Here is a 21,225-nt window from a genome sequence, read left to right as displayed (position 1 = left end):
TTCCCTGGTTATGTGGGTGAGGTGAGCTGGTCTTGGGGTAGCAAGCATGAATTTTCCTCTTTGCTAAGCAGGGTTTGCTTTGGTTTGCTTGTGGATGGGTGACTGTGAGCACTGTCTGCTATAAGATACTCCCCTTGGAGGATGGGGCCAAGGCTCCATGGCAGAGCATCTGCTTGCATGCAGAAGATCCCCAGTTCAATCCCTGGCAGCATCTCCAGGTAGGGCTGGGAAAGAGTCCTGCCTGGAACCTTGGAGAGCTGCTGCCAGTCAGTGTAGAGTAGGCAGTACTGAGCAAGATGGACTAATTATCTGACTCAGTATAAGACAGATTCCTATGTTTCTATGGGGAATGGGGGGCATATTTCAGTGATAAAGCACATGTTTAGATTCCCAGGTGTGTGTGTGTGTGTGTGTGTGTGTGTGTGTGTGTGTGTCTGTGAATTTTAAGGGGCAAGCTCTTTTAATGGGGCAGCATATACAATAAATAAATAAATGTGTGGATAGGCATGCCCCTAGGAATCAGTGGAAATACAAAAATATTAATTAGAGGCTTAGCCAAATATCATCTTATGAATTTATTTACTCCAAGCACAACATGTTCCTATTTTCAAATATTTTCTGCCTTTTTAAAAACAGTAAAACAAATCTTTTTTTAAAACGTGGCTAGGTCCCAGGAGGATTCCCAGGATCATAGCATGGCAAAGAAACCGATGAATCCCAAGAAATGACACTGGATGCTTGTCAATCATATGTGTTTTTGCTCTGTGTGGAACTAGCCTCTATGTTTTGAATGATCTCCAAAACAGCCTCGTCTTCTGCTTCAACAACCACTGGGTGTGTCCTTGAATTCTAACCAGAAAACACACCACATATTGCCAGTGCTGGATGAACACTGCAATCTGCTATCAGCAACAGCTAGAAATGGCACTTAATGTGTGTTATGCCAACAGCGTCAATAGGCCTTTCTTTTGGTGTGAGAGCAGATGCGAGGCCAGTAAATTGTGGGCTCAGGGAGTCAATTGGTGCCTTGGAAGCAGAGGCTGATGATGCAGTGATGTTTGCTATTCCCTTTTCCATGCAACCAAAGAATAATAGAATATTATATTTGGAAGGGACCTTAGAGGTCTTCTAGACCAGGGATTCTCAACGTTGGGTCCCCAGATGTTATTGGACTTCAACTTCCATAATCCCCAGCCAAAGGACACTGGGCCTGGAGATTATGGGAGCTGAAGTTCAATAACATCTGGGGACCCAACGTTGAGAATCCCAGTTCTAGACCACCACCACCCTGCTTAGTACAAGAATCTGCTACAGCCTCCCTGGCAGATGGTGATCCAGCTTCTAGTGAAGGAGAGCCCACCTCTACACAGGATGGGCTGTCCCTCCATCAAACTCCCCTTACAGTCAGGAAATTCCTCCTAAAATCTAGTTTGAATCGGATCCCTTGTCGCTTCAACCTAGACCTGTCTCCAGAAGCAACAGAGAATTGGTCCACTCCTCAGATGCAACAGGCCTTCAGATATTCGAAGACTGCTCTCCAATCTGCTTCGTCTTCTCCAGATTAAACACACCCAGCTCCTCTCAACAGATTTAGATTCTCAGGAAATGTAGTAACACCAGGACCCAAGAGTTCATCTGTCTCTTTGCTGAAGCTTCTGGGGGATCTCCAAACCTTGTGTGTCAATGAGGAGGAGAGGCATCCAGGGGTGTCCATCAGTTCAGAACATGCTATCATTTGCCTTAAGTCTTTATACATGTCAGCTGTCAGAATCTCCCAAGCTCCGTCCATATGTAGACAGAACCTGGAGAGCAAGGACAATAGCAAGGACATTGTCAAGATCTGTGGCGGAAGTAACTTCCCATATGGATGCATGTCCTCTTTCATCTCCATTGACACAGAATCCTGCGACTTGAACTAGAAGTTACAAGGTTGAGCCTGTCCCATATGTTTTATAATTCAGTGGGGGGGAACAGCATGAAACCCTAGAAAACAGACACTGTAGACAGGGAAGTTCTCATGTAGTCATAGAAGGCCACCATTTTGTTGAGCGGTAGAAAAGGCGATGGAAGTGGCCCGTCACCACTGTGGGAATGAGGCCAGTTAAAATAAGAAGACTCAAATGTTAGTTCTTGATATATTTAGTTTGCTTCTTTATAGGATCTCCTGTTTGGGTATAACTGCTGGAGGCATAAGCGTCGTCGGTACTTCAGACCCATGGGATGGGCCTAGCTTGTAATCTTCACTTCCGGTGCTGGTGGAAGGAGAAGGAAGGGAAGTTTCAGGAGAAGCTGCGGAGGAGAAGAGCATAAAAAGATGTGGTGAACCAGCAGTTGACAGCAGTTGTAGCCAGTCTGCAGGTTCTGATTTGCTTTTTAATCAATCCCCAAAGTCCATCAACTGGAGCCCGGAACAAAATCAGGGAGCAGGGCCAGTGCCCTCCTGCACTCTGCACACGATACGCTGGGGCAACCTGCTTATACAAGGCGATTCTTTAAAAGTGGTGATTCTCTCTTATATTTAGCAGGAGGAGAGCAACTACCCCTATCCAACCCCAGCACAGCAACCCTCCGGTTCACTTTTTATCATGTGAGCCCTTGGGGGAACAGGGGAACCTTTTATTTATTATTTACTTATTTTTCAGTGTAAACTGCTTTGAGCTCTTTTGTTGAAAAGCAGTATATAAATAATAGTTGTAGTCACGGTAAACAACTTACAAAGTATGTTGACTACAGTTGACTACAGGTTGGAGAAGTTAATATGCAACACCAAAACTAGCTAGCACAAAGGATGTCCCCCTCAAAAACACACACACACACACCCTCCATCTTACTTGATTTAGGGCTTGGCAGTGAGATAGATAGAGAGAACATTTCAGAAATATCCATCTCTCCATCTGTCCATCCATCCATCATTTGAAAATTCCAGATTGCATCTTTGTGTTTTGGATTAAGCTCCCTATACCCCAAGTGGGCCCCAATTTAACCCCTTCCCCCTACTGAAGCTGGTAGGAAATTGGACACCTACAGGCTGAAACCATGTGAATCACAGAACCCATGTTTCTAGGTAGTGCAATGTGTCCTGGAAGAGGATCCATGTTAAGGCTGGAAGGTCCCGACTGGTACTGGGGCACATCTATGGTGGTTCCTGCGTGAGGATAGAGAAAGTAAAGTTACTCTGACAGCACCTGTTGTTCTGGCTTCCAGGCTTCCCACAATGCAACGCTCGAGACGTGTGTTGCATTGGGTAATCCTGAATCAGAAGGACGCTCTGTATGCCCGTCGGGTCTCCTGAATTCAGCCCCAAGGAGACACACAATACCTGTTGGCTGGAGTAAGGGTGCGAGTGCACCCTTAGTGCGAGTGCACCCTTAGCCTTGGCTAACAGCCGGGTTAGTTAAGAGGGTTAGGCAGGCAGGGAGCAGAAGGATCTGCAAGGATCTTGCGGCTTCTCATGACCAGCCTAACTGCCCGGCTGCCCCAGGCAGGGTTAGGCTGTTCGTGTGAACAGCCTCCTCATTATCTGGCGTCTCCCCCAAATGCCAGGGCCCTAAAGCTGCACAGCCCCAGGAAAGGAAGACTCTCCACTGCGTACCTCCCAGAAGCATTTCCTGCAGCAAGCTGTCGATCCTGGCCATTCCAAAGAGCTTGATGAACTGAACCTGCTCAATCATCTGCCAAGTGATGCTTTGGAGGGGAGGCAGGAGGAGGAGGATGTCACTGAATCTCCCCCGCGAGTCATATTGTCGGTCGTTGATGTAATCTTCCAAGTTCACTTGCACTTGGAAACGCATATTCTTCACCTTCCCTGGCTCGTTCAGGCCTTTGCAGTCTGGAAGGAAGAGGCAGCCAGTAAGGTACACAGGATGGAAGATGCTTTAGAGTCAGGCCCCTGGTCCATCTTGCTCAGTATTGCCAACACTGACTGGCAGCGGCTCTCCAAGGCTTCAGGCAAGAGCCTTCCCCAGCTTGACTTAGAGATGCTGCCAGGGATTGAACCGGGGACCTTCTGCCTGCAAAGCAGATGCTCTGCCACTGAGCTATGACCCCATTCCCACGTAGGTTTGAGTTATGTGGTGCACATTCATACGAGTAGTTCACCACTGGTTTCCTACTGGAACAGGCGCGGGAACTGTATTTCCTCTACAACTGTTGTGTTTAACACAGAGGAGCAGAATAATATATTGAACCCATACACATATTATAGAAAGGGGTTCTAATCCGCCCAGAGATGCCAGTTTTGGGCGGTATAGAAATATTTTAAATAAATAGATAAAGGGACCCAGAAACATGTTATTTAAAATCTCATTGCTGATAAATGGAGGTCAGGGCCACTGAAATGTGGCAACCCCTTACCTGGGTCAAAGAACACGATGGCTTTGAGACAAGCATATTCGTTATCATCAATCTGAATTTCTCGCAAGGGCTTCACAAGTTCATCCAGGATCCGAGTAGCCACCCGAGCAATTTCAAGCTCTGGGCACTGCATTGGAATAATGAAGTCATTTCCTAGAGAGGAGGAGAAGGAAGAAGGTGCCTGATATTCGCTGGGTGGAAATACAGGAAGCCTGGGCACTGCAGTCATTATTGTTATTATGATCCTGTTATTTATAAAGTGTCTACAGGATAATGGGGGAAAGGGCCAGGGAGAGAAAAGGTCAATAAGCCACTTCAGATACCAAAGGCTTCAAGTTACCTCTGTAGAAACTAGAGATGTGCATGAAACATGAATTTTTTATTTGTTTTGAATTCAAATCGAATTCCAAAAATTCATTTTGAATTCAAATCAGATTCAAATTTGGTCCAAACGTTTGCTTCAAATTTGAAGCAAGTTCAAATCAATTCAACCCTGTTTTGGTGCCTTTTTAACCAATCAGGGGGTCTGAATGGTTTTTTAATGTCTCTCGAATCAAATTCGAATCGAATTCATTTCAAATTCAAATCAAATTGCCCTTTTAAGGGGTGATTCGATTTGGATTTGAATCACTTGAATCATCCAGATTCGAGTTGAATTTGAATTGATTTGCATTTCCCTTATGGAAACCAAACTATGGGGCGAATAAGATTATTTTACCTAGTAATAGAAAATCCGTATATGGTATAGAACGTTTTGCAACTCCCAACAGCAAGTGTTCTCCAGCATGGGCTCTTAGCAAGGCAACCTGTGAGTGGCAAAAGAAAGACAGAATAATCAATCATACTCCAGAAGCTTCCAGAACTGCAACTGGTCTTACTGGCACGTATGAAAAAACTCTTGCTTGCAAGTGCTTATGAGTATCTGCTCTTTTAAAATGTTGTATGACAGTTGGGGCCAGTCCCCTTCACAGAATGGGATTGGATCCCACCATCTCCTGTAGCTGCTGCTGTTGCTGACTGACAACTGTCATTTCCCTCACAGAAGACTATATTTGGGGGGAGAAGTGGGATGATAGCAAATATTTCAAAAAATCTTATCTACTCAGCCTGTGGCATCCAAGGTTTCAGTGCCACAAGATCCATACCATGTGCATGCTAACTTACAAAATGCAATCCTTTACCCCCTGAAGTTCTTTCCCTGCTACAACCACTAAATCTAAAGCATCAGGGATTTATTTTTTAATGTGCGACGAGACACAATGTGTGCAGGTCCAGGGGAAAAAAGGTGCCGTTCCAAAAGAACATTTGCACAGTTCAAAAATTCAAGTTATGTGAAAGTTGTGTCTATGTTTGCTCTTGTTGAAAAATGACAGTTGGCAGTGTGAAAAGTCAAGTGCCTCTCAGGACAGAAGAGGATTACCTACCTTTGGGAAAGGAAAGCTTTTAGCTGTCTGCCAGCACAATTGTTTTGACTCTTTTGGTCCAGGAGTAGGAAGAGACAAGATTGGCCGTGGGCAAAATTCCCCACATGCTTAAGGACCAGGTACTTCTTTCTCTGGTGTATGGAATCAGAGGTAGAAAAACCACTATTTTTAAAAAGTATCTATTTCCTGGCTTTTCTGGTCTGGTCTAGTGTACTACAAGGGGTGTTAAGTGAAACTTGTAAACCTCTTACGGTTTTTGTGCATTCAATCTTGTCCTTAAGGTGTTTTTTTTAAAAAATATATATATCTCACTGCAAATAAACTTTTGTTGGAGTTTGTGATGCCTTTTGTAGACACTTGAATGTAGAACACTCTTCTGTATCAGTGCTGATAAATTCCCAGTTTTGAGAATTTTCTTGCATTCCAAATTGATTGATTGATTGATTGATTGAAGTGCTGTCAAGTCAATGTTGACTCTTAGTGACCACATAGATAGATTCTCTCCAGGATGATCTGTCTTCAACTTGGCCTTTACGGTCTCTCAGTGGTGCATTCGTTGCTGTCGTAATCAACAGCAATGAATGCATTCCAAATAGGCACTGCAAAATCATGAAATGTGTCTCTAGACAACAAAGTATGTTTGCACAAACAAGAAAAATGTATAGGTGTGTTGCAGTGGAGTTCACTAGATGCACAAATTACAGTCATGTACCACTGTGCAGTTCCCAATTTTCTATCAAAAATGCCCCATAAAACATCCACAGTTGCAGGAAAGGATTCTGCATTGAGTGGACATGCATCTGGATTTTTGGAGCAGGAAAATTCCCTTGGCTTGTCACAGGGCTCTCAGAAGAAAAGCATAACTCTTAAAGAAGCCATGTTGAATGAGTGAAAAGTTGCCTCTGCAAGAAGCAGCCTCTTTTACCTGGTCATCCAATGGAAGCTCACAGAAGACTGGGATGTATTTTGCCCACTCAACAAGGACTAGAAGCTGCTGTTTCATCGACTCACAGACATCATTGATGGTGGCAATCTTCTTCATGGCAATATCTGCTCTGTGTACAGGACGGAGAGCCGAATACTATAAGAGAGAAGGTAAAGGATGTTTCAACCAGACAACCCCAAAGAGGAAGTGACCAAACCATCACTTGTGGTCACCTACAGCTCCCAGGTAAACACCATGTCAGTTGACTATAGTCCATTCTTGACAGCAAAAGAACACTGATGGTAAGTGATGACCTGATGGTAAGTGATGACCTGATGGTAAGTGATGGCAGAGATGACATCCATCCTTCATGAATTCACTCTTCTAGGCATTGAGTGGTAGGCCTGCCCTGGCTAACAGATGGCCCCATAATTTAAAATAGCTATTCAGCAGTGACAACCGGGCCCTGGGACAATCTAGGACAAGCGTGTTATCGGTTGTTGTGGATGGTCACTGTCCTCATCTTACATATATTGAAGCTTTACAAAGAATTGTCACAGAATGGAGCTCTAACCTTTCCTTTCACAGCCATCTCACCTTACTGTTACAATTTGTTTCTCTATGCATGTGCATCCACAGGCTCTAGTCAACCAAACCCAATGCCCAATACAAAACATAGGAAGCTGCTCTGTGCTGAGTCTGACCCTTGGTCCATCCAGCTCAATCTTGTCTACACTGACCGGTAGCAGCTCTCCAATGATTCAGGCAGGAGTCTTTCCCAGCCCTACCTGGAGATGCTGCCAGGGACTGAACTGGAGACCTTCTGCATTCAAAGCAAATGCTCTACCACTGAGCTACGGCCCTTTCCCCAATAAATGCGGGTTGCCCCCTTTTCTCTTCCTCCCGCTTCCCCACCCCCTTGACCCTCCAAAAATCACAAGGTATCATCTGTGGTATCCCAGAAGGCTCTGAGGGAATGCAAAATATTCACTTTGTCCAGCAGGTGGCAATAGATCACAACTATTTTTAAATGTGTGTTAAACTTCAGCATATGTGCAACTCAAACTAAAAATTATTCAGAAGAGCTCAGAAGAAACAGGCATTGGAGCCTTCAGAAATGTTTGCTAAACTCATGTTTTTGTGTGTCTATCTATTGTCATTAACTTGATTGCTTGGATGTTTACCCCACCAATTGAGAAACGCAATGCCAGGTTCAATATGCTGAATATTCAGCGTATAAAACCAGTCCATGAGATGTCAGATGGAAGCTGTCTCATCCACCTAAGCCCAGTTCTGTCTCCATGATCTTTCCCAGCTCTTCCACCTGAAGCTCTTTAACTGAATATGCCAAAAACAGAACCTCAAACATTGTGAACCATCTGCTCGACCACTGAGCTAAGGGCCCTCTCCAAGAACACAATAGTTTAACAATAAAAACAGCGAAATAGACACGTCATTAACTGTAAATAGGGACATTAGAATCCCCCACCGCAACATCACTTCAGGAGAAACCAGTCCTGTTTCTCCACCTTCCGGTCACTAGCCAATGCATCCTGGGCAACAATTCCTTCCCAGACCCAAATGTACCAGTGATCCTGACTATATCCATACACTCCACTTCATCTCACATGCTGTTTAATTGTTTCCCCACCTGCTGTGCCATTGCCTCTGCCTGAGTCAATATTGTGATCGACAGGGCACCGTTGTCTTCGTAACTGCTCCGACGGATGCTGATCCGATCGCGTTCATTCTGCACAGCTTACGAGAGAGACAAAAGAACAGTTGTGCATCAGGCAAGTATTTGTTTTTAGGATGCCATAATTGATTCTGGACAAAAGAGGGCTGATTTGTGCTCCCATTTTCCTGAGATTTAAATATCTACTGTAGGCCAATTCAACGTTATGCTGTATGACTGTACAGCTATCTGTACACTCCTATATGTGTTTGTGGAGCTGCATCTCCAACAGATCCTTCACTGCTATAAAATGGGTTTTTTGTTTGTTTACTGCTGCTATTTTAAATCGTAATTTTAAATTGCTCTGAGCTTTGTTTTATGCTTGGTTTTATCTCAACTTTATTTGTATGGTATTGATATTTTTGGCAGCCGTATTACCAGTTCTGAAGAATCCTTACACACCCACAGATGTTTCATTAGGGGAAATTCTCATCTGACTAAGCACATGTTGCCTGATTCATGGCTATCAAGAGCTAAATCTTAACTGTCTAGAGATGAAGAAGATTTTATTGTGGTTTCTTTAATGGCTAATAAATTTATTTTGGCGTAAGCTTTGTGGGCCTGTGTCCAGTTTCTCAGACGCATGAAAAGCTCACTTAAATAGGAAGGTAAATATACCTTCTGAGTACAAAAAGAAGAAAACAGAAATGGCTTGATTAGCAAGTGAGACCAAAAAGTCATTATCAAAGCAAGAGATAGGTGTATCACACTCTGTGCAAAGCACGAGTGAAAACAAGATCCAATCAACGGCATACTAGAGCCAATCAAAGGGAGTTTTATTAATGTTCCTATCGGGCTCATACCCTTTTGAGATTGAGAAATTTTCCTGTTTATCTTATTAGCGTTTCTCCAACAGATTTTATGGTGCATATTTCAGTGTTTCCCCTTTGCTCTGATAACAGCCCTTGAGTGTAACTGGATGGTACAGCATGATGTTCTCTAGATGATCTCAGCGTTATCACAAAAGGTACCTTGGAAGAAATACCCTGCCATGCCAAGTGCAGTTAATGTTTTACCTATTGTAAAAATAAGTTATTACTCAGCGGCCAGGGGATTGCAAAGTATTTCTCATACTGGTTAATAAAAGGGGGTAAAAGTTAGGCTGAGCTGAGTGGTGCATCTGAAATACTGAATGGGGGTGAAGATGCTTTGGGGTATGAGATGTGGGGTCAGGATGAGGGCATAGTTCCGTACAAAAGGGAGAATAATACTGACTTCCTTTACACGACTATTGCAACGAGGGCAACAATATTATGGCCTGATTCACACAATCATATGAATCTTGGTTTAATGTGGGTTTCCAACATTAGCGTGATTGTGAACTCATGTCAAGAATCTCAGATTCATCTTGGGCCATAAACCAGCTTGTCATGAGTCCACAGCATCACACTGATGTCAGTAACCAACATTGAACCAAAATCCAAATGACTGTGTGAACCAAGCCAATGTATATGAAAAGACCTGAACATTGTAAATGCCTACTTGTAATGCTATATAAATAATCAGTTGTTCTGGGGCTGACAGCATTCTGGTCTTTTGTTCCTCTTTCTAATAATGACAAAAATGGTTAAAACACTGCCACAGAATTCTAGTGATGCCGACTTTGTCTGAAAGGGCAGAATATTGTGCCACGGCATCCACTCAGTACCTCCCATGTCCAAATGTTTGAACAAACAGGATCATGTTTGTTCCCCTGTTAGGTAGCACAATTTCAACGAATCGACTTGCTTAATTTCCCCAAACCTTCTGTCCTCCTCATGTTGCCACAGAGGGCAAGGGAGTAGAGTGGAGACAGGAAAGTGCTGGAGAATAAAATCAATAAATGTTCCAGTAGAGGTTACTTTTACGTCAAAGGCAGCAAATCAGTAACTTTCCAAATCTTTTGATAGACATGCACGTCGCTTTTCTACAAAAAGACCAGAGAGGAGTACTATTTAGGGCTCATTTTAGGAAATGATGTGATCAGTGTTCATCATGAGGGACCGGATACTGGGTGGTGCGGGGATGCAGTCAATTAAGCAACAGGTGAGATGACGTGAAGCATGTGAATATGGCTCAGGATCACACTGGTTGCTACATTTGGGTCTGGGAAGGAATTGTTCCCCAGGCTGTATTGGCTAGTGACTAGAGAGTGGAGAAGCAGGACTGGTTTCTCCTGCAGTGTGTGGCAAAGCTCTCTCAACAGAGACTTATCTTAAATGATTTGTTTTAGAAGCATTGGCCAGAATCCATATTAGTTACTCAATAGTATTACTGTAGGACTACCTAATTTCAAAGGACTATTCAGGAGTAATTTAGTCTGGAAGTTGCCCAGTGTTCTGCAAAAGATTTGGGTCTGAATTGATCAGGGATCTGGTGTGTGGTCCCTGCTTCACAATAACACAGTGAAGTCATTCATACAATCAAAGAGGCTGTTCTCACGCACAGCCTAACCCAGGCTAGCTTGAGCTAGGCTGTGTGTGAGAACCACTGGGTGTCATCCTAGCCTCCAGACCTTCACTGCCTAGCACAGCAGTGGATCATCTGAGAGCATGTTCCCAGGAAATTTTACTGGACCATCTGGGGGGAAAGGAAAGTTTTCGCAGCCTTCCCCCCACTCTCCCTCCTGCCCTCCTGAACATTCATGTGATAAATATCATTTAAAACTGTGTTCTGCCCAAATATGGGAGCTGTGTGCTCCCAATTTGTGGTTGTGTGGATGTAAGGTAGGAGGAAAACCTAGGTAGAAGTGATTCTATGGAAACAAGGGGCAGGAAAAGCTACCCAGGTTTTCTTCCTACCCTGCTTCTACATAACCGAAAATTAGGAGCACACACAGTTCCCAAACCCAGGTGGAATACTGGTTTTGATTGTGTGAATGACCTCATTGTGTGAACAGTGTGTGTTTAGAAGGGGAGGGATTATGTTCTTTTTTGGACTTGAGGATTTTTTGCCTCTGCCGAGCTCAAAAATTCTATGCTGAGGTTGATAGAATTTGAATCCTCATCCAAGAGTTGGGCCCACCACAATCTGGGGCCTACTTATCCCTAGGGTTGTAGCAACATTTTCAGGTAGAGATGTGCCTGAAACAAATTTTTCAATTCATTTTGAGTTCAAACCAAATTTTGAAAATTCATTCCAAATTTGAATCAAATTCCAGTCTGGTCAGAAAACTTGATATGAATCTAAATAGAATGCAAATCAAATTGTCCATGTTTGGGCACCTTTTTTAACCAATCAGGGGGGCTGCTTGGTTTTTTAAAGGTGCCAAATGGCTCTGGAATCAAATTTTGAAAATTCATTTTGAATTTGAATCGAATTACCGTTTCAAGGGGTAATTCAATTCTAATCACTCCAATCACCTAGATTCGAGTCAAATCAATTCTAATTCAAATTGATTTACACATTCCTCTATCCAAGCCTTGAATTATAATATGGGGCATGAGAGTTTTGTTCAAAACAGAGAGGAAGGCACTCGGGATCCTCACCTCTGTGTCCACAAGTGCTGTCTATCTCCACAGGGATGTGAGGTGTACACAGTTCCTCCAGCCCCTTGTCCTTCACATCCCCCACTATCCCATACTTTGTGAGTCCAAGCACCTGGTTGCAAAGTCCCTCTAAACCTCTTCAGAGAAATGACCGTGCTCTGCATCCCTATATCTCAGCCCTGCCCTCATAAACAGAGCTGTTGGGAGGAATGCGCCGATGTGGCACTCCGCATGAGTCATGAACTCACCCGGCAGCAACATCTGGCTCCCAATTACAAAGTTACAAGCTTCACAGGTCACCGATCAGGCGATGGTTTTATGCCACCACCTACCTTCCTTCTTCATGCCTGCCCGGAAGCATTTCTTCAGCCTGCAGTATCTGCACTGGTTCCTCTTGTCTTTGTCTATCACACACTGTCTGCTGAACCTGGAAAAGGAGAGTGGTGTGGGGCTGGGGTTAGAGGCACATTGGGTGAGGCCTGCTGTGAAGGAATGACCCCTCCCCACTGGGTTTTACAGCTTGTAATGTTTGTTTTGTACTTGCCTTGTGCTCTGTCCACTCCAAGCAATGTGGCTGGAGAAAATTAAAAATTAAAAATGTTGCTACCTCTGACAGGCAGCTCTGAGGTCAAAGTTGTCAGCTGCAGAGTTTTGGAGGAAAAATTGCAAATCTGTTACTATGGATTGTCTCCAGGCAGAGAAAGAAGGTTCTAGCTGCCTGAGGTAACAAACTCTCTCACTGGCCAAGGTATCCCTTTAGAACTGAATAAAAAGGAGACAGCCCAGGAGAGAGTGAGAGCAAAGGGAATGGTGTATGAGAGAGAAGAGTTCTGTTAGACTGTTTGCTGCTGAGTGTTGTGTGAGCCAGAAGGTTAGAACACTAGCAGTATACGATTGGGCTGAAACTGGTAGGGAAGTTAGCAGTGAAGGAGCTGGTCTTACCAAAGCCTGCTAAGCCTTGTCGCAGAAGACTAGCAAGGTTGCATGGTTGCATTTTGTAATTTTTGTACTCTTGCCAACCTAATCTTTCATTCTGTACTGGTTTTTTTGTGGGTTTTTCTTTTCGTTTTGTTTTCATTTTTGAAATCTTTTAATTACAAGTAAGCCTGTTCTTGTTTTTAATATACATTTTCTGGTGTCTCTTTCAGTTATTTTAGTCCCACCTCAAGCCTACCTGCCCTTTTTACCACTCTACTAAATTTTGGTCTTGTTTCTTCAGTGACTGACTACAGCTCTTCAAGGTTTTAGGCAGGAGTCTCTTCCAGCCCTCCCCGAGGACTCTGTCCGGATTTGAACTGGGGACTTGCTGCATGCACAGCAGGTGCTCTGTCACTCAGCTATAGATGGTGATGAACTCTGAAGACGCTGCTTCAGATTATTTACTCAGAACGGCAGCAGTTCTCCAGGGTTTCAAATGGGTGTTTCCCAGCCCTACCTGGAGACGTCAGTAAGGATGTGCGAACCAGTTCAAGGTTGAGCCGGTTCACCACCAAACCAGGCCTGTTCGATGGTTCGCCCTTGAGCCAAACAGTGCCCGGTTTGGTTCAGTTCAGTTCGGCTCAACTTTGGCTCAAAATGTTTTGAGGGGGTTCTAAATGTTTTTTTAAAGTTTGGGGTTATTGTTTTCTACTTACAGCCAGGTCTGGTGGCCTCCAGGGGGTGTTGCCTTGATCATTGGAGGGGTTGCTGAAGGTTTTCCCTCCCCCTGATGGCCTCCTCCCCATCTTCTCCAGGCCAGTTTGGCCCATTTACAGGCCTTTTCAGCATTATGCTTGCTTGCGGTGGCTCTTTTGAAGGCCACTGAGCATGCACACTGGCCATTTGCATGCCTGCACACACACACACACACACACACACACACACACACACACACACTTCAAGCTGGGCCCAAACCAGTTCAGACTCGAGATGAAGTGGGGCCTGGCTCGACATGCACAGAACCAAACCGGGTCCGGTCCAGTTCGAGTCCAGTTCTGTTCTAACCAAACAGGGCTTTCCGGTTCCGTGCACACTTCTAGATGTCAGGGCTTGAACTTGGGACGTTCTCCATGCAAACCAGATGTTCTACCACTGAGCTACGGTCCTTCCTGAAGATAAATACGGATAGCAATGGCTTGATATTTCTGTCTGGGAAACTTCCCTGGATCCCCTTCAAACGGATAGTTACCTGCAAGAATAGACGTGATTCTTCCGGACGCTCCTTCTGAAGAACCCTTTGCAGCCATCACAGCTGGAAGCGCCATAATGCTTCCCAGTAGCTCTGTCCCCGCAGATGGCACACAACGAGCTAATCCCGTTACCAAGCAAGCTGCCATTACCTGGCTCTGGAACAATGGATTCTACAAAGACAAAATGGAATTGGTTGAGCTTTGCAGAGAAGGTGTCTATAAAATTATGCATGGGGTGGAGAGCAGGGACAGAGAGGAATTTTTCTCCCTTTCTCACAACACTAGAACTAGGGGTCATCCCATCAAATTGGTGGCCAGGAAATTTAGGACTAACCAAAGGAAGTCCTTTTTCACACAGCACATAGTTCACCTATGGAATTCTCTGCCCCAGGATGTAGTGATGGCCACCAGTTTAGATGGCTCAAAAAGGGTCTTGAACAAATTCATGGAGGACTGGTCTATTGGTCCGGATGGACCAATATTGGTCCGGCTATTGGTCCAGATGGCTGCAGGGCAGGCTGCCTCCATGCTCAGATACAGGATGCCTCTGAATACCAGTTGCCGGGAAGCAACAGCAGGAGAGGAGCATGCCCTCATCCCTTGCCAGAGGCATCTGGCAGGTCTCTGTGTGAAACAGGTTGCAGGACTAGATGGGTCTTGGGCCTGATCCAGGGGTTTCCAAGCAGTGGTCCTCCAGATGTTGCTGAACTACAACTCCCTTCATCCCCAGTCACAATCAGTTCTAGCTGGGCATGATGGGAGCTGTAGTTCAGCAACTTCGGCAGTACTACAGGTTGGGAACCCTTGGTCTAGAAGCGTCATTTACGAGTTTAATCTAGGGATCCTCAAAGGTGGATCTGCAAATGTTGTTGGGGACCAAAGGCCATGGTGGCACTGGCTGGGGATGATAGGAGTTGTTCCACAACGTCTGGGGGCCCACATTTGATAACCCCTCATTTAATCAACCAAGCACCCCAAGATATGGTGGTGACTGTAAGCCATTCGATACCAGTTGGTAGTGAGCAACACCAGGAGAAGGCTCTTGCCTTCATCTTCTGCTTTGGTGGTATTTAGTTGGGCGCTGTTGGAAGCAGGATCTAGGACTAGATGGGTCTTTGTCTGATCCATCAAAACTCTCTGGATATTTTTAATTATTGAGCTATGGTGCACAATATAAGAAGTTCTATTCTATTCTATTCTATTCTATTCTATTCTATTCTATTCTGTTCTGTTCTGTTCTGTTCTGTTCTGTTCTGTGACTGGTTTTGACAGGATTTTAGAGCCTGTGAAGTACTCTGGATTGCACTGCATGATCCCGATCCACCACACAAGGCTGTCTCACAACCTTTGATTTGCATTTCAGTATGGCTTGTCCCCTCGAAGGCCCCTTTGAAATATATGTGGTGTAGTAGTGTGATGTAGCCAGTGTGGTGCAGTGGTTGGACTAGGACCAGGGAGACCTGAGTTCAAATCCGCACCCAGCCATGAAACTCACTGGGTGACTCAGGGCCAGTCACGCAGCTCTCATCCTCACCTGCCTCACAGGGTTGTTGTGAGGATTAACATAACCATGTACACCACCCTGGGCTCCTTTTAAGAAGAACAGAATATAAATGGAATGAATGAATGAATGATGCTTGGTGGTTTACCCACCATGTTTTCTAATCAAGGGCTTATTCCCATGACCACCCCTGAACTGTTGTGAAGTCCTACTGGGCACCTTGGGGTGGGAGTGTACATTCTCCCCAACAAAGGTCTAGATCACAATGATGCATCCTGTTCTGGGGCAATGCATTTCCTGAGTAAGCCATATGTCAAACCCACTGAAACCCAGCCATCTTATGATGACTCCGCCATGTCGTAGATGGTTATATGAATTTTCACGTGGCAAGGACAGACCAGGAAGATGCAACTGAAATTAATGGGATTTTTGCAAGTTACAGAAGATTGTCGTAATGTAACATCTTCATGGGGTTTCATCTTAATTGGGCTATGTATCAAAATACTTCGGAATGCGTTGCCTTCTACGGAGTCAAACCATTAGTCCATTCATCTCAGTACTGTCTACTCTGGCTAGCAGGTCCTGAAAGATCTCTTTCAGGCAGAGATCTTTCCTCCGCCCTAGAGGAGACTCTAGGAATTGAACCCATAACCTTCTCTATGCAAAGCAGCCTTCTCTGTGCAAATCTACCACTGAGCTGCAGCCCCTTTGGGTCCCCAGAGTGGCAGTGGAAGACGCTTTGATGTCAACAAAAGAGCTTGAAAAAACTGGGACATTACTAATCCCCACCACCACCCAGAGGATTAGTTTATCAAGAAACCAGTGCATAGATGTGGCTGGTTTGTTGTGCACAATGAGATCCAACCACTTTCTGTCTGTGGAGTCCTGATGTTTCGGAGATGTCACATTTTCTAGTGCTGAGACTGGAGACATGTCTTGCAACTGCGGGAGAGATGACGAGTTTCTTTATTCTGCCAGTCATCTGGAGAGCTGGGTTGGACAGGGATTCACGGGCCTGAGCGTTCCAGACACCTATCTGGGAGTGTTTGTGATAGCGCTGACGACAAGCAAGCAGTGCGTGCCATGATCCCTTTGCCACCACTCCATGTCGACACCATCTTTTTGCAATTTAGAGACATGCTTATGTAATTTATTTGCAGCCATCCAGCTGACTTCAGCACGACCCCCACTGAGTTGCCCAAGTACTCATGCAGGCCCTTAAAGAATGAAAAGTGACATAGCCAGAAAAGCGATTTCTCTCTCTGCCAGAATGCTCTACCACAGAGGTTCGGGTCTTATTTATTTTATTTATTTATCAAATCTGTACACTGCCCCAAACTTTCATCTCGGGGCGGTTAACAATAGCATAAAACCAGTTAAAAACACACACAATTTAACAATTTAAAAATAAACCAGAGATTAAAACCCCCCAAATTTAGGAAGCTGAGAAAGCTTGGGCGAAAAGAGGGGTTTTCAGGTGTTTTTTGAAAATTGCCAGAGATATAGATATAAGTTTATTCGGTCATTGACCAGCAAACATTTACAATAAACCAGTACGTACTTTACAAATAATATAACAAAACTTGGCCATAACAGAGATAATATCAGTGTCCACATTAGTTAAAAGATAATTTAAAAAAAATTCATCAGAGATGGGGAGGATCGTATCTCAGCAGGTCTTGTGCTAGCTAGCATGAATTGTCCTCTTTGCTAAGCAGGGTCTCCCTGGTTTGCATTTGAATGGGAGACTTCATGTCCCCTGCTAAATGAGCCAAGAAGCACCTTTTAAAAGTGGTGATTCTCTTTAGTGAGCAGTGAGAAGAGCAACTGGCCCTCTCCATCCCCATCACAGCACCCCTCCAGTGGCTGTTGCTGGTGTCTAACTTATGTTTCTTTTTTTTAGATTGTGAGCCCTTTGGGGACAGAGTAGCTACACACACACACACACGCACACACACACATACACACACAGAGAGAGAATGAATCTTTATTACTTAATTTTAATTTATTTATTTATATGTAAACCGCTTTGGGATTTTTTGTTGAAAAGTGGTATATAAATATCCATCATATCTGTATGTGCGCGCACTGTGAGATATTCCCCCCAGGGGGTGGGGCTGCTCTGGGATGAGCATCTTCATGCCTACAAGCAGAAGGGTCCAGGTTCCCTCCCCGGCTTAGGGCCAAGAGAGATTCCTGTCTGCAACCTTGGAGAAGCCGCTGCCAGTCTGTGCAGACCAGGGTTCCTCCAGAGGTTGCTGGATTACAACTCCCATCATGCTCAGCTACAGTTCATTGTGGCTGGGGGGTGATGGGAGTTGTAGTTCAGCAACATCTGGAGGACCACAGGTTGGGAACCCCTGCTCTACCAGTTTGCAAGTCTTTAAATAATTCGGTTCCAGTCCCTCTGTTGCCAGATTTGGCTTTTTTAAAGCCAAATTTTGGGTTACGGCCCATTTGGCTCACGAGTATACCCCCTGAGGTTCTGGCCACCAACTTCTTTTCTAGGTCCCTCCCGCTCCCCACTTTCTTGATAACAACAGTAAAGTATCAACCAGCCATGTTTCAGTGGGCTTACAGCCACATTCTAAGCTGAGCATGTGCTCAGGGGTACCCTGTACCTTAATTCATTCATTGTGCCTGGGGATGATGGGAGTTGTAGTCTGATAGCATCTGGAGACCTAAGCCTGGGATTCCCATCCCATGTTTTAAGTTTCCCTAAATACCATTAAAACATAGGAAAAGTTCTCTATTTTCAATCTTTTGAAAAACTTTGCGGTTAGACCAGCTACATTTTAATATCTTGATCAGTGGGATACATCCCTCTCTGGAAGCTTTGACTCTGTTTTTCAAAAGTGGTTTTGACCATTTTTAATTTTTTTTTTAAGGATGCTTACCCAGGACAAACAAACTAATTTCAAAACAGTTAGTTTCTAAGCAAGCCAGTTTACTCATTAACTAGTAGGCAAATACCACAATGCCAACTTGAGATAGCCTTCACCTCTAGGAAAACTAAACATGTCACACACACACACAATTTTCATCATCATGCAAATTTTTTTTGCACAAATCATTCAGCAGACAGAATGAGGAAACAAGAAGTTTATGTTTTATTCTTTTTGCCTTCTTTTCATCACATTTTGTTAGGAAAGGGCATGTCAGGAACCATCCTGAGTAATTTTGCTAGTCTTACTAAATTTCTCTTTAGGCTTCCCTCACAACTCCTTGTATTTTCACCCAATCGAGAACCACAACATTTGCCTTGAAATCTTGCGGAGGGTAAAACCTGGGGCAACAGAGCCGTCATTTGAGTGAAAATAGTGACCAACACTTTGCCCAGAAATGATGGCCTTTAGCGTTGGCAAGGCCCAAACTACAGACGGCAAGAAAACAATGTGCCACTAAAGGAAGCATCAGCTCAAGCCTGCTGGCTCCAACAACTCTCCTGGGTCATTTTCATTAACATGGCGTCACCATATTTGTCGTCTTCATCTTCGTATATTGTTTCCAAGCAGCCTTGTGGCACACAAAGGATCAATAGATTTATTATGGCATCAGCTTTCATGGATTAGGACCCATGCCATCAGATGCATGAATTATTCTCACTTGGCTTTTTGCTGCCCAAAGTAGTTTCTATATTTCACATTATTTATGCCCACCCCCTGCCCGCCTATCTTCTCATGGTGGAGGCAGATGCCAGCTAAATCTGCAACAGAAGCTGTATTGGTGCCGTCTCCACACTTTTTTGATCATAATACTGTGGGGAATTTGGACAAAAGCTAGAGGGGAAAGGTAATATAGTGGCAGTACAGATTTGCCTCTTCGTCAGTAGACTATTGCTAAATGTGATATGCCTCAGGGACCACTGGAAAGCTGAACAACCTGGTTCAACTGAGTTCTCTTATTAATCCTCCACCTCGCCTCACACACCATCCATGCGGAACGCCATCTTAGACTTGCTCTCTGTGTTCTTCTTCCTCACAACACCGTTGTGAGTATTTAGCCGTTTGAAGAGTATTTGGGATGAGAGGTCCGTTGCTTCATGCTGCAACTGCTGCAGTACTTGAGTACAGATAACACATCCCAAGCAGAGGGATCAAATAGCCATGAAATGTAAGAGGTACCATCTACACCGGTCCACTGTCAAGTTTAAACAGCTAAACACGTGACTATTTGCAACACACAGGACCAAATCCCGGTGGCCACTTTTTCCAAAGAAAGTGTTTCGGCGGTGGAAATTCTGAACCAAGAAAAAGAATTTGAGGCCACTTACTCATAGGAAGCAATTTTTTTTAAAAAAATGAGAATTTTAAAAAGAATGCTCCCCTTCTCAGTTTCATTTCTCAATGGTGAATCAATGGAACACAAGGAAAACTCAAGGGATGATCATATAGAATGTAGTACATTTCAATGATAATACGTCATGAAGCTAATATTTGGAAAACAGGCATTCCCAGGTTTAGTGTAACTCTAATGTAGGTAGGCATTTTGTTTCCTTGAAATGTCAAAGAAATCATAAAGATTTAAAAAAATGGTACAGGGTGGATACATCTGCAGTGTTCTATAGGTCAGGGATCCATGATCTCAGCCATAAGACAGTAAGCTTTTCGAGACAGGTACCTTATCTGCAATCGTTCTTGGCCGGAGTATAAAACCCCCAATACATTTCAGCCTCAAAATAAGTCCGAAGGTTCACAACGACTGCAAATACACCACCTTCCACCCTTCGACCCCAACCCCTTCCTTGTCCACCCCAGAGGGCAACTTTGAAACCAAGGTAGCAAAGGCCGATTGGAGAGGAAACAGAAGGATCTTCTCACCTGACGAACTTGTGGGCAGCACCCTGAGGTTTTCGAACTCCAACATGGTGTACGAGGAGTCGAGGGACTCGGCATAATCTGGCATTTCCATGTCCATTAGGGATTGACAAAGCTTCATTATGACTGGCCCCCACAGACCTGCTGTCAATCACAGCCAGGATTCCCAGAGCAGTCGGTTTGACTACTCCAAGCTCCCAGGATGACAAATCATTACCTAACTCCCCCTCAGCTCCCTCCCTACATGAACAGAAGATTGAGAGGCAGAAATGACCCGCTCTTTATTGCTCTCTCTCTCACACTCGCACCCTATGAGTCTATGCTCTGGATCATGGTTATATGATGCAGATAAGGCCTGGTCTAAATCAACTTGGATTGCCTCCTCAGTTCAATAGCGTGTCGTTTATGGCAATCCCTGAGTAAACATTTTGAAAAGTGCAGGCAGAGCAAGGGAGAGATGTTATAAAAGTGGCACTTTTCATGAAGAACACAGCATCAGATGGTGTCATACGCTCGTGAACGTGGGAGGGATTGCTTTGGTGTTATTTCCACTACAAGTGTGACCATCCGTGTTGATAGGAGAGAATGCTCTGAGTGCACTGTCCTCTTGTGCTTGATGAGGAAGTCTTCAGTTATGTAAAGGAAGTTATACTATGGATGGTAACACACTAGTAAGGGGTATTTGGAACCTTGCTGCTGCATTGTAAGGATTTGTAGGGATCCCACAAATGTTAGACCAATGGGAAAAGGCATGACTGAGTTGTTTTTAAACCCTGTGCTGTCATCCTAATGAAGGTATGGTGCAACAGGAGAGGCTTTGGTGCATCTGCAGAGT

The 21,225-nt window shown here is 44.4% G+C and overlaps 1 protein-coding gene across 1 annotated transcript; it reads right to left on the bottom strand.

Annotated features, from left to right (window-relative positions):
• Positions 1–562: 562 nt before the first annotated feature.
• LOC128334617 (hepatocyte nuclear factor 4-beta-like) lies at positions 563–20,686 on the bottom strand. The gene is made up of 10 exons (XM_053271590.1): positions 20,394–20,686; positions 14,072–14,243; positions 12,237–12,331; positions 8,354–8,460; positions 6,703–6,858; positions 5,072–5,159; positions 4,354–4,506; positions 3,593–3,829; positions 3,026–3,145; positions 563–2,289 (listed from the first exon to the last, which is right to left on the bottom strand). Exons 1-10 carry the CDS (start codon positions 20,509–20,511, stop codon positions 2,153–2,155), a joined length of 1,383 nt encoding a protein of 460 aa, XP_053127565.1. The 5' UTR covers positions 20,512–20,686; the 3' UTR covers positions 563–2,152.
• Between the last annotated feature and the right edge of the window lie 539 nt (positions 20,687–21,225).

Source organism: Hemicordylus capensis, chromosome 9 (genome assembly GCF_027244095.1).
Source record: "Hemicordylus capensis ecotype Gifberg chromosome 9, rHemCap1.1.pri, whole genome shotgun sequence".
In the NCBI taxonomy this organism is placed as follows: Eukaryota; Metazoa; Chordata; class Lepidosauria; order Squamata; family Cordylidae; genus Hemicordylus; species Hemicordylus capensis.
The sequence above is the reverse complement of the archived record's forward strand: the minus strand, read 5'-3'. Positions and strand labels throughout refer to the sequence as shown.

Coding starts and splice junctions, on each gene's coding strand:
- LOC128334617 (XM_053271590.1), bottom strand. CDS start 20,511: ATGAAGCTTTGTCAATCCCTAATGGACATGGAAATGCCAGATTATGCC. Junction 12,332..14,071: donor AATCACGTCTATTCTTGCAG/GTAACTATCCGT, acceptor CTCCTTTTCCAG/GTTCAGCAGACAGTGTGTGA. Junction 3,830..4,353: donor CATCGTGTTCTTTGACCCAG/GTAAGGGGTTGC, acceptor TCTTCCTTCCAG/ACTGCAAAGGCCTGAACGAG.